Below are 11,740 nucleotides of genomic sequence, written 5' to 3' on the forward strand. Positions count from 1 at the left end.
ATCTATCAAGTGGAAATCTGGTGGCAAGGCTGATCTCGAGAATTCAAAGTAACTGGGTTCAAGTGTCTGGCCTAGAGCACATCCCTGAAGGGACGGCTATTGGTATTACTGTTAATGATGGAGGGGAATCAGGTATTTAAAGTTGGAGTCAGAAAACTACAGCCTGCTGGTCACATCCCGCCCAACTACTGCCTGTTTCTATATTGCCCACAAGCTAAGAGTGGATGTTATATTTTTAAATGATTGAAAAACAAACAAACAAAATTTTCAAACGCATGAAAATTAAATGCTAGTCAAATTTCAGTGTCCATAAATCAAGTTTTATTGGAATATAGCACACTCATTTTATTTACATACTATCTGTGGCTACTTTTGGAGTTAAGTAACCTTGACAGACACCATATGGCCCACAAATAGCCTAAAGTTTTTACCCTCTGGCCCTCTGTGGAAAAGGTGTGTTGACATCTGTTCTATAAAGTAAAAATACTGGCATTTCAATAATTGCACTTATTTAAAAGATAATTGTCAGTGTAGGGCTGAAATCCTAATAATTTTCTCGCTTTAGAAACCAAAACCCACAGTGTTAAGCATAATCTTTACGTACAATTTTGTTAATGTTTACAGTAATAGCAACATGATGCTTCAAGAACCTTGACTTCCACCTATAGAATCAAAGTAATCACAAATGAAGGAACCATTGGGAACAAACATCAAACATTCTTTACCTCATTTATTTCATTAGTTCTTCTCCCTTCAAAGCCAGCAAACACAGCACTCCCTTCCTTGCTAGGAGTCAGAGGAATAGGTGAAGATGATCTGCTATGCACAGGTGTTTCTTCCAAAGAAAAACATGAAATTATTCACACAGCAACTGAATTAAAGACTGCCTCAAGACTGTTAAAAACTGCAGAACAGAAATCTAAACTTGGTTCTCAGAAAGTACCAACCTTTAACAATAAGACTTTCCTTTTATAACAGCACCTGAATTTTATTTGGTTAAAAAAATAAGGAATAAAGCACTGACACATGCTACAATGTGGATGAACCTTAAAAGACTAGACTGAGTGAATGGAGCCAATCAGAAAGGGCCACATACTATGTTTCCATTTATATGAGATACCCGGGGTAGGCAAATCCAGAGAGACCAAAAGCAGCTTAGTGGTTGCCAGGAGCTTGCAGAAAGGGAAGTGGGGAGTGATTGCTACTGGGTATGGGGTTTCTTTTTGGGGGTGCTAAAAATGTTCCGGAATTGACTGTGCAGATGGTCGCACAACTCTGTGAATACACTAAAAACTATTGGATTGAACTGTATATGTGGATGTGTCGATAAAGCTGTTAAGTGCCACTGAATTATTCACTTTACAATGGTTAATTTTATATGTGAATTTCACATCAATAAATACAAATAAAAAAATAAAAAATACAAAGAGAAACAGAAAAAGATAGCACTTTATTTTGTAGCACCTTTTTAAAAACACTGTCTTTTTAAAAATTTTCCCAGCTGACCCTTTTCAATCTTCAATCAACCAATCCTTATTACCCACTTACATACAGATGATTCCATTTATATGAAATGCCCTAAACTGGCAAATCTATAGAGACAAATAGATTAATGGTTGTCAGGGGACATAGGGAGAGGCAAATGAGTAACTGCTAGTCGACGTGGGGTTTCTTTTTTGGAGGGGTGAAAATGTCTGAAACTGATTTCAGTGATGGTTGCCCAACTCTTTAGTTTTGCCCAACTGAAATTATTTTGTTAGTTATCTATCAGACAGTGTGGTCTCTTTGTGTCGCCCAGGCTCGACTGCAGTAGCCCAATAAAAGCTCACTGCAGTCTTGGACTCTGGGCCTCAAGCGATCCTCCAGTTTCAGCCTCAGCCATAGCCACAGCTGCAGCCTCCCAAGTAGCTGGGACTATAGGTGCACATCATCACACCTGGCTATTTTTTTCTTTAAGGGATGGGGTTTCACTATATTGCCCAGGCTGATCTTGAACTCCTGGCCTCAAGTGATCCTCCTGCCCCAGTCTCACAGGCATGAGCCACTGTGTCTGGAGACACTAAAAACTTTAAATGTGTGAATTTTAAAGTATGTGAATTATATCTCAATCAAGCTGTTTTAAAAAAGCACCTGATTTTGTTTTAGCACTTGATTATTCAAAGGGCTTCTCTTAAAGGTATGTCTTCTTCAACTCTGCCCTTCTGAGCCTTCTCAATCTTCAAAGAATCAGCAAATACTTTCACACACCTGGAACTATGCCCCAAAACTGAGCTGTGACGGGCTGACACAATCAACAAGTCAGTCCTTTCTCTCAGGACCTTATGATATGGCAGGGACAGGATGTACACAAGGAAACGGGCACCTGAACACAGAATGGCACTGTGATGACAGTTTTGGGAGTTCCAACAGGATGATGCTTAGAAGGACCCCTGAAGGAGTCAGCACAGCAGGAGACGCTGAGGGAAGAACAGGGCACAGGTCATACACAAGATATGCCTACTGGGGCATGGGGATTCGACTCCAAATAGTTTTACACTGACCTTAGCTTTGGAGGTGTTTTTGATATTTATGAGGGGTGTCTTAGATTTCACAGCCTGCGAGCAGCTGAGCTCTGTGAAAGGAAGGCTACTAGCCTTCCATCTCTGCAGTTGGGTGCTTGGCACCTGCTGGTGTAGCTGTTTCCACCTCCACACAGTGTACCGGTGGACAGCCATGCAAGCTGCCTCCCCTACTGCTGACTTCCTAACTCACTGAGCCCGCTAGGCACCAGGTGGCATCGTCAGCCCTGCTGCCATCAATTTTCCATTTCACACGTTGTTGGCGGTCAAGGGTGGAAGCATATAAGCACAGAGCACCCTGTATTTGATTTGTGAATAAGATCTTCAATGTAAAGTGAATACTCCTAGTAAGAGCGCTTCATTAGCACAGGCTAAACAACCAGATTTTAATTAATTTGGGAAAAAATGCCTGGTTAGTGTACGATAGTTAATGTTAGTTTCCACAGTAATTGTACCTGATTCATGGCACCTGTTTTCACAGTTTTTGACAGTTTAAAATGATTAATTAGCAGTGGCTTACTTCTAAGTTTTATATTATAGCAAATCAACCTGTGTGTATTTTGGAAAAAAAGAAAGTAAACTCTTGTCTAATTTATTTTGCCCATTGAAACATTCCAGCTGAAAATCAAGGTGAGCACATCTGATGGAGTTTGAGTTGGGCTAAGAGGAGGTGAGAGGAGATTATGGAAATCTGAGCATTCTTACTTTGATATTTTAGGACAGACCTTTCCAAATTAACTTTAGAATGGAGAGACTACAGAGATAGAGTACAAAGAAAACAAAAAGCTAAACAACCCATTAGAATTGCTCATTTTGAATGCTTCGTTAGGCCTAGCTACACAATATATAGAATTCTGATAACTCAATTTGCTCACAATCGGTAGAGTGATGGCAAAAAAAGAAAGGCTGAGGAAACAGCCCAGTCCTGCCTCCACCACAGCTGCACTGCAATCTGTGCCAGGTGCTTCAACTTTCTACAGCTCCAGGAAGCAGGCAGCATCAACAGCACTTTGGACATGGGAATCACATGCACTGTACACAAACACGTAACCTCAGCACCATGCCTGGCACTGACTACACACAAGGTACACGCTGGCTCTCCCCGGCCTGGAGCACCCGAGAATGAACCTACTCTTTTCCAGGTGCAGGAAGAGCTTGGGCATGCTGGCGGACGTGTCCTGCTGCCGGCGCTTGGGCTGAGGTGAAGCGCTGCTCTCAGAAAGCCTGTCACTGTTGGCACTGTGGCGCGTGGACCGCCTCAGAGACTGCAATGCTTCTGGCTCAGCTTTGCGCCTTTTGGGGGTGGCTGGTTCACCAGTGGTCGGCTGACTCTCTGTGGACTGTGGCGTGGATGGATTCAACAAAGGCGGGCTGGGAGAGAGTTCCTCCTGGCTCCTAGGGAAGACGGAGAATGTCACACACAGCTGGCTCAAAGGGCCTTTCTGGAACATGGAGTGCTTCTGAAGACACGAAATGCTCTCTCTACTCCAGGAGGGTTGTAAATACGTATATAAGTCACTTGGACCCTCTCCATAACTCTGCAAGGCACGCTGGCATTAAAGATTGTGATGCCCCCGTTATATGTGTCTTAGAGCAGTGGGTCTCAAGTGGGAGCAATGTTGCCCTGACAGGGAACAGAAGGCAACATCTGGAGACATTTTTGGTTGTTGCAACTGAGGAAAGAGGTGCTATCGGCATCTAGTGGGTGAAGGCCACAAATGCTGCTAAACATCCTATATTGCACAGGCAGCCCCTCAGCAAAGAAAGATCTGGTTCTAAACATCAATAGGGCCAAGGCTGAGAAACGCTGGTCTAGAAAACAAGAATACCCTACCACCTCATTGAAACGTAACTACTGGCAGGACTGGGAAAAGCATCGGGGTTGCTGTGTGAAAACATACAGCCCACCCTGGAGGAGTCTCAAGGTTTGAAGTAGGCCCTGGGGACTTTGACACAGGTCCCCAGTGAGTCCTGCAGGCCTCTCCCCTGGGGTGAAACTGACATGGGGAAAGGGAAAGGAGAGAGAAGCTACCAAAGGAAGGATGGCTGAGAGGAGATGGTGGCCAGGCGGAAAGAGAAGCTGGGGAGCCGACAGCCGTGAAGCAGAGGGAGAAAGGGAGGGCAGGGCAAGGTGGCCAAGGCAAAGGGCAGCACGCTGCAAGTGGGAGGTTATCAGTTCACCTGCAGGCAGTTTTGCAGCACAGCAGTAGATGAAGGCAGACGATAAGTGGTTAACAGAGGAGACAGATGAATGGAAATATGAGAAAAGACCACTCTCTCAGGAAGAGAGGCAAGAAGGAGCGAGCGCAATACCTTACAGAGTTTAAGGGAAAGACTTTAGGTTGCAGGATCCCCCTCCCTGCCCCCTCAAAAAACAACAGAGCATGCTTGGTAACTGAGGGAGGAAAAGTGACGACATCGCAGAGCAAGAAGAGAAGTAACTTTTACTGAAGGCCAAAGTTTGCAGGCCCTGTGTGAATATTCCCATTTAATACTACTAGCTAGGCTTGCCTTCAGTCCATCCCACACCTGCAAAAGAAGGAGGCTCCTAAGGAACCTCTGCCACTAACACAAACAGCCAGTGAGGGGGCTCAATTCAAACCCGCCCCTTCCACTCTCCTCAGCCTGTGCTCTCTTCACCCCACCCCCTACCATCTTCCCCAAAATGGGGTAGCTGCTCATCATCCCACGTAAGGTCTTTATGCTGGGTCTTCACTTGGTAAAATCCGCCAGAGCCGTATGAAAGTGAAATGATGACTTAGCTTACCCTCGAAAAAAGAAAACCACCAGGACACACATTTTCATTTCCTTTCCTCCTCCAAACATGTTGGTCCACACTATCAGATTGAACTCTTCAAAATAAGGATCTGATTATTGTACTGCTGACATGTGAGGGTGAAAGTGCAGGCTATATAACTTACCTGTTAGTGCTTGTGGCACTTTCCTTAATGGGAAGAAAAAACTTAGACGAAGTCACCTTTTTATACTGAGCTTGCTCATATGGATAGAGTAAAACCAACGGAAGAGTGTAATCAAAGGTTATTCTTAATCCATCCACCATCTCCTTACAAAGGTCAACACTGGCAGGATTAAAAAGAAGAGATTAGAGACACAATTAAGTAAGAGGTACTTTCCAAAATTTCAGTGAGGTTGCCAATTTTTAATGGGGCAGTTTGAAATCTAATCACTATATATTACACCTACGTACACACAAAATGAAATGGATTTGTAGCTGTCAAGATTACATAGGAAAACGTAAGTGCAGAAAGTACAGCAGTCACTTTACCTTACCCCACTAAACACAAATAAATACGTTCAAGGCCACAGAGGTGTCCAACAGCCTGTGCTGCAAAAGTGGACAGGTGGACACACCCCTATCACTGCACGCTGAAACAGCTTGACCCTAGTGAACCCCTAACCCTTGCTTTAACTCCAACACTCCACCTTTCTGCCTCTTGTCTAGCTGGGTCATGTGTGCCAGGCAGGATACAAGGAAGCTTTCTCTGACTGGAATGAAAATCTGTTTGTAAACAAGCTTTGAGAAATCCTTACTGCCCATTCTGGTGCTTCTCAAGGAAAGTTGTCGCCCTAAACAGTATCACCGAAAAAACTGTCTCAGTGCTGAGGCAGTGCACTTTCAATGCATCCATGTCAGATGTGTAAATAGTTACTGAAGCACTGAAGATTTCACAAAAGTGACAAGGTTTTAATATTAGATGATTCAATGAATTATCAATTATTAAACATTAAATGAATTCAAAATAACTGAGTAGAGACAAGTGTCACCTATTCTAAATGGAAGCCACCTCTCTAATACAGAGAGAACCACAAAACACCAAACATGCCAGTACTCACTTCTTTTCTGCTGGGATATAATGCACGTTCATGTTGGCATGTGGCATAACGTGATGGTGACGAGGTCTCTCATTGGCTGAAAAGGCTGCATTGATAGCAAAATGCTTCACATAGGATTCCAAAATCGTTATGATGTTGGTCTGGCATGGAAGTTTCACTAACTGTTAACAAAAACATAGACATCTGATGTATGCATCCTAATGTAACAAACCACATATTCCAAGAAACACTGGTCATGTCGGTATCATTTTTTAACTCAAAAATAAAGCAAAGCCAATTCTGTTTGAATAGAACTTCTTAAATATGTTTGCAATCTCTTTGATCTTTTTTCCTCTACTGATCATAACCTTATGTTGATTACAGTATTACTTTTTTGAATAGATGTAAGCAGTGATTCTTAATCTTAGTGATCTGTTAGAACAACCTGGGTAATTCCTTCAAGTATACCTGCAGTTGGGCTCCACCACAGATCAATTAATTCTTAACTTCTGGGCTGAAGCACAAGCAGCAGGATTCTGGAAAGCTCCCAACACAACCCTAATGGGCAGCCAGGGCTGTGTGAGTTATAATTTAATCAGCTGCACAGCACCACTGGCAGAGAACTTTAAAACCTGACTCAGTACAAAGCTGAAAAATACAAATTTCATTCCTCCAAAATTCGTTATTGCTTACGTCTATGATTGCAAAATATGGCAACATGAAAATGCCAAACAAATCAATGTTTTATGCATTCTCCCTACATACCCGTTTCCTCCTGTTAATGTAGTAACAATCATCCTCCAGCTGCTTCTTCAGAACATCAGGGATTTCTATAGTTATTGTTCTTTCTTCCATTTCCCTTTTTGTTTGAAGCTCTGGTTCTTCTTTCTGCAATATCAAAATTCCATTTTTAACTATTTAAAACAGTAGGAGAGTCAATATCCAAGGAAGGCCTGCTATGAAACAAACCCAGCTAATCCTCAACAATCATAGTATACCATGCGTTCTAATTAAAAGTATGTTAAAGGCCAAAAGTTAACTTGTTTGGGGGCACTAAACACAATGCAAATATGTATTTCATTTCTTTCCCATTTAAGTTTACCACTCGGATTTATACTAACTTTGGATGCAGGCAGAAGACATCACAGTCTGTAGACTGCATTAAAAGACATTTATCATCATAAAACAAGTAATTTGACTGGAAAGAAAGATAACTATAATTTGTGGAAACATTTTAGGGGCATAAAGAGCCACTGAGAGACTCATACGGTGACTATAAGGGTTGTTTTTCTTTAAATGTCAGATAAAAATTTACATTATTGGTTTAAAAGATGTATCTTTAGAAAACAATTCACAACTGGAGTATTTCACCGTGAACTTTTACCACTAAAATACACAACAAAGAGAAAGTTTTTACAATAAAAACTTTATACCACCTCAGTCTTTTCTTCAATATCACTTTCTTCACTTATTTCTTCATCCTTGTCTTCACTACAGTCAGAGGAACTGCTTAATGCTACGTGAAACAAAAGCATCTGGTAAACTTGCATTATATACTTCACCAACCCTTATGTCTACAGATCTTCACATGTAGTACAGGTGCTACTGGAAATAATAAACTGCAATTCCATGTATTTTTAAATGCCGAACACAAATACTGTATCTTTCACAATAGAAATTTATTTTGACAACCAATTTCAACAGATGCAAAAATCACACAAGCTAATGATCGGAAAGTGTTTTGTCAGTTAGGATCCTACAGTTTCCTGTTGCATTCATAAATGGGACTAAGGTCTGGGAGGTGCCAAAAAGAGAACAGATCCCATGAGAACACACCGTGAGGGGTTTGTACAAAGATGCTGGCTGAGAGGGCAGCAGTCACAAGCATGACTCTGCTAAGGTTCTATTACTGACTTATTGACTTACATTGACTGCTACTTTAATGTCAAAAATAAATGGAGCAAATATTATACATAATGAGCTTGAAGTGTTTCCCTGTCTAGAATTTCAATGAATCCTTCTCTCAGTCTAGGTGGAAGTTCTTTCATCCAAAGAAAATGAAGTGAAGCTACTCACAGTTTTCATCATTTTCATCTTTTTCTTCAGTGGGGAGGCCTTTTAAGACAGAGTCAACACCAGGCAACCTGCAGCGCTTCTTCTTTCTTCCTGTGCTCCTCCTGAAAAAGAGTAGCAAACAACCGAAACAAATTTTGACACTGAACTCTTGAGTCTTGAGATCAAAACAAGATATAATAAACAATGAAATACATTTGAAAAATCATTAAACTACAGAACATAAATGGTAATTTCCATTTCAGAAGATTATACAATAACCAATCTGAAAACACTAAGGTTATTTAGAATACCATAGGAACACTCTTCCTCTTACACACTTTAAATATGTAAAATTACTTAATAAATATTTGTCATTTTATTACTATCATAAAAGTCTAAAACACTAAGAGAAAACACATTGGATAACATTTATATCTTGATTTTTGTATTCTTACAGGCGAGCTACAGCTTTTCTTGCCAATTTACGCTGTAATCTACGATTTTCATCGGTATCACGAAGCACATGATCTTCGGCTGCCCATCTATCCCAGCTAATTGAACAAAAAAGGAAAATTCAGTACTTTAGTTTGATATAAAACAAAGGCTAAAAGTATCTCAAAGCAATAGAAATGCCCCAGAATTACATTTTAGAAAACGATTTAAATATTTTAAAATCACAAAGAGGAGGCAAATGAACTGAAAAAGTAACTCATTCAGACAGAGAAACAACTGGGGTTTCCAGAATCACCCAGACAGAATTCAAATACAATCGACTTAAAAGTAACTATTCCTCAGAATAGGCAAGTTCTGGTAACAAAGTAAAAACAGGAAATGAATCAAACTTCTCTACAAGTGTTTCTAAAACTTAAAAGAAGTTTGCAGTGTTACAAAGTAAAAACAGGAAATGAAACAAAGTTCTCTACAAGTGTTTCTAAAACTTAAAAGAAGTCTGCAATGTTCCTGTGCTACAAAGACAATCCATTTTCAGTCTGGTTTAACAAGTTCACTCACCTTCTGTTCCAACCATTAAAATGGATCAGATATTCTGGGATCTTTCTGCCTTTTTCGTCTTTCCCAACAATAACATCAACAATCTGAAACCAAGAAATATTGCCCACAAATGATAGGACATACAGAAAATTAGAAGTTACATCAGGAAAACTAATTCACAGACCCCTTTTTAAAGAAAAGAAAGCATTCTCTCTTCTTTTAGACCGAGAGCTGGGTTGAAATATTTTTCCTTTCAATTATCATTTTTCCCCCAGTGGACGCCTTCAAAATAGGAAACATCCGTCCAACCACCCCGTGATTGGTCTCTGAGCGTGAGACAGTGTGAGACTTCTGAAGCCATTGGCCGGCCGATTTGTCACTAAGGAAAGAGTCCAGGCTAGATGAAAGTTGCAGCCCTGAGACCTCTGGGAGTTGTAGTTTCCTGGGCTCCCCTATATCCAGTGCCAGGACGGCTGGCTGGAGACTCTGGAATCCCTCCCTGTTATGTCCCTAGAGGGAACAACTAAGACTAATGATGGGGCGTGTCGCCCCGTGAGCAGGCTGGGGGGCAAGGAGAAAGAGGGACAGCAGACGAGGTTAGAAGACAGGAGCAGCAGGGGAGGGAACTGAAGGCAAAATATGCTCATCCCTTTAGGGATGTCCTTTAGCATCTCTAATTGACAGAGCTGTCCAGACATCACCAAAGACACACGTGGGACTGCCCTTGTCCCTGCCGCCTAAGGCTTTGCCCAGGAGGCCCTAGGAAGCCAGGTCTCTTAAATGAAAGCACCTGGGTGCTTTCCTTGGGGATCTGGGAGACCTGCTGCCAACTCCTGCCCGCCACCCAAATCTGAGGAGCTGCAAGATGTGGCTCAGCTCTCGGAGACTTAGGTGGACCCGCCCAGGGCGCGATTCCCATCAACTATGGTCAGACCCACGTAAATCCTTCAGAGTTTGAAAACGTAAATGCTGCAAGGCCCTGGGGTACGAAAACACTGGGCCAACCTTGCCCTCGGGGTGGGGTTCACGGCCTACAGGAAGGATGGGGCCTAAACTGGACTAGGGTCCCAGGGACACAACGTCGGAAGTCAGCGGCCAGCGCCGTGGAACTATGAATTAGAACCTGGATCGGACGGCCAGGGCGTCCCACAGGAGCCCACCCGGCACTGGGCCGCAGAGGAGGAGAGATTTAACGCGAAGACAGAAACCGTATTCGAGAGGCCTCCTCCCTCAGCGGCCACCGTTGCAGTCAGGGGCGCAAACGGTAGCCCCGGTAACGCGACAAAGCACGGGCGAGGCTCCCAACCGCGCGTGCGCCTCCCGGCCTGACGGAAGGAAGTGGAAGCATCCCAGACCCCGCCCCGACACCCAGGCGCAGCGCCCTGTGAGCGCCCCCTGCCGGCTGCACCGATCCTCGCAGGGCGAGGAGCCCGGCCGGTCCCTCAGCTCCGCGCGGCCGTCCGCCCCCGCCCCCGCCTTCGGTCCCGGGTCCCCCAGCCCGCGCCTCCTCCCTGTCCCTCCGCGGCGGCACCTTGGCATCGTACAGCACTCGCGCCTTGGTGGGGTCAGGCTCGAAGCACAGCACTTTCTCCCCTGAGTGGAATTTAAATTTCATGCCCTCGCTCGCGCTCATTTGCTCATCGTGGCGGAGGGCGAGGCTCCGGGGCGGGCGGAGCGCGCGCGGTGGGGGAGGGCGGGCGGGGGCGGGGAGGCGGTGCGCCGCGGCCGGGGGGGGCCGGGAATGGCGGAGGCTGCGGCCGCCCCGCCCTCGGCCCCTCCTCCGCCCGCCCCGAGCCACTGCTGGGACCTCGGAGGCGCCTGGCGCGCGCGCTCCCGCCCGGGCGCGCCCCCGCACGTCCCCGCCGGGGCTCCGGGAGGGGTGCGGGCGGGGAGCGCGACCCCCTGGCCAAGGTCTACCGGCAGGACGTCTCCCGTCGCCCCCATGGGAGAGGGTCCCCGCGGCCTCCAGGCTGCGCCCACGTGCGCGCAGGGTCGTCCGTCGCCCCGGGCGCCCGCTCTCCGGCCCGGGCGTGGGAGGCGCCTAGGAAGAGAGCCGATCTGGAGTAGGCACCCGGCGGCCGGGAGGCTGGAAGGCGTCTGCCCCCGAGAGCTCCCTGGCCGTGCGCGCCGCGTCAGCCCCCTTGGCAGAGCCGCGCGCCGATGAGTGTGGCCACGCTAGGAGAACGCAGCACTGGAGCTGGCCCCAGGCGGGCAGTGGCCTCGGGCGAGGGCAGAAGGGCACTCCGGGCAGTGAATAGAACACTTGCTTATCCCTTCAGAGGACAAGCCGGTAGCAGGCCTGG

The 11,740-nt window shown here is 45.2% G+C and overlaps 1 protein-coding gene across 2 annotated transcripts in view; it reads right to left on the reverse strand.

Annotated features, from left to right (window-relative positions):
• Positions 1–11,125, reverse strand: part of MSL3 (MSL complex subunit 3) — a 22,119-nt gene extending 10,994 nt beyond the window's left edge. Inside the window, exons 1-10 of one of the 2 annotated variants that reach the window (XM_023198716.1) lie at positions 10,969–11,125; positions 9,459–9,541; positions 8,903–8,998; positions 8,469–8,569; positions 7,829–7,908; positions 7,158–7,280; positions 6,414–6,574; positions 5,480–5,638; positions 3,691–3,953; positions 726–835 (exon numbers count right to left, since the gene is read on the reverse strand). In XM_023198716.1, the coding sequence (XP_023054484.1) occupies positions 726–835; positions 3,691–3,953; positions 5,480–5,638; positions 6,414–6,574; positions 7,158–7,280; positions 7,829–7,908; positions 8,469–8,569; positions 8,903–8,998; positions 9,459–9,541; positions 10,969–11,070 (1,278 nt within the window). In that variant the 5' untranslated portion in view covers positions 11,071–11,125. Of the gene's footprint in view, positions 1–725; positions 836–3,690; positions 3,954–5,479; positions 5,639–6,413; positions 6,575–7,157; positions 7,281–7,828; positions 7,909–8,468; positions 8,570–8,902; positions 8,999–9,091; positions 9,303–9,458; positions 9,542–10,968 lie in introns of those variants that run through there. The other variant, XM_023198718.2, reaches the window with a different exon arrangement.
• Positions 11,126–11,740: the final 615 nt, after the last annotated feature.

The sequence above is a fragment of the Piliocolobus tephrosceles genome, chromosome Y, assembly GCF_002776525.5.
Source record: "Piliocolobus tephrosceles isolate RC106 chromosome Y, ASM277652v3, whole genome shotgun sequence".
Taxonomy (NCBI): Eukaryota; Metazoa; Chordata; class Mammalia; order Primates; family Cercopithecidae; genus Piliocolobus; species Piliocolobus tephrosceles.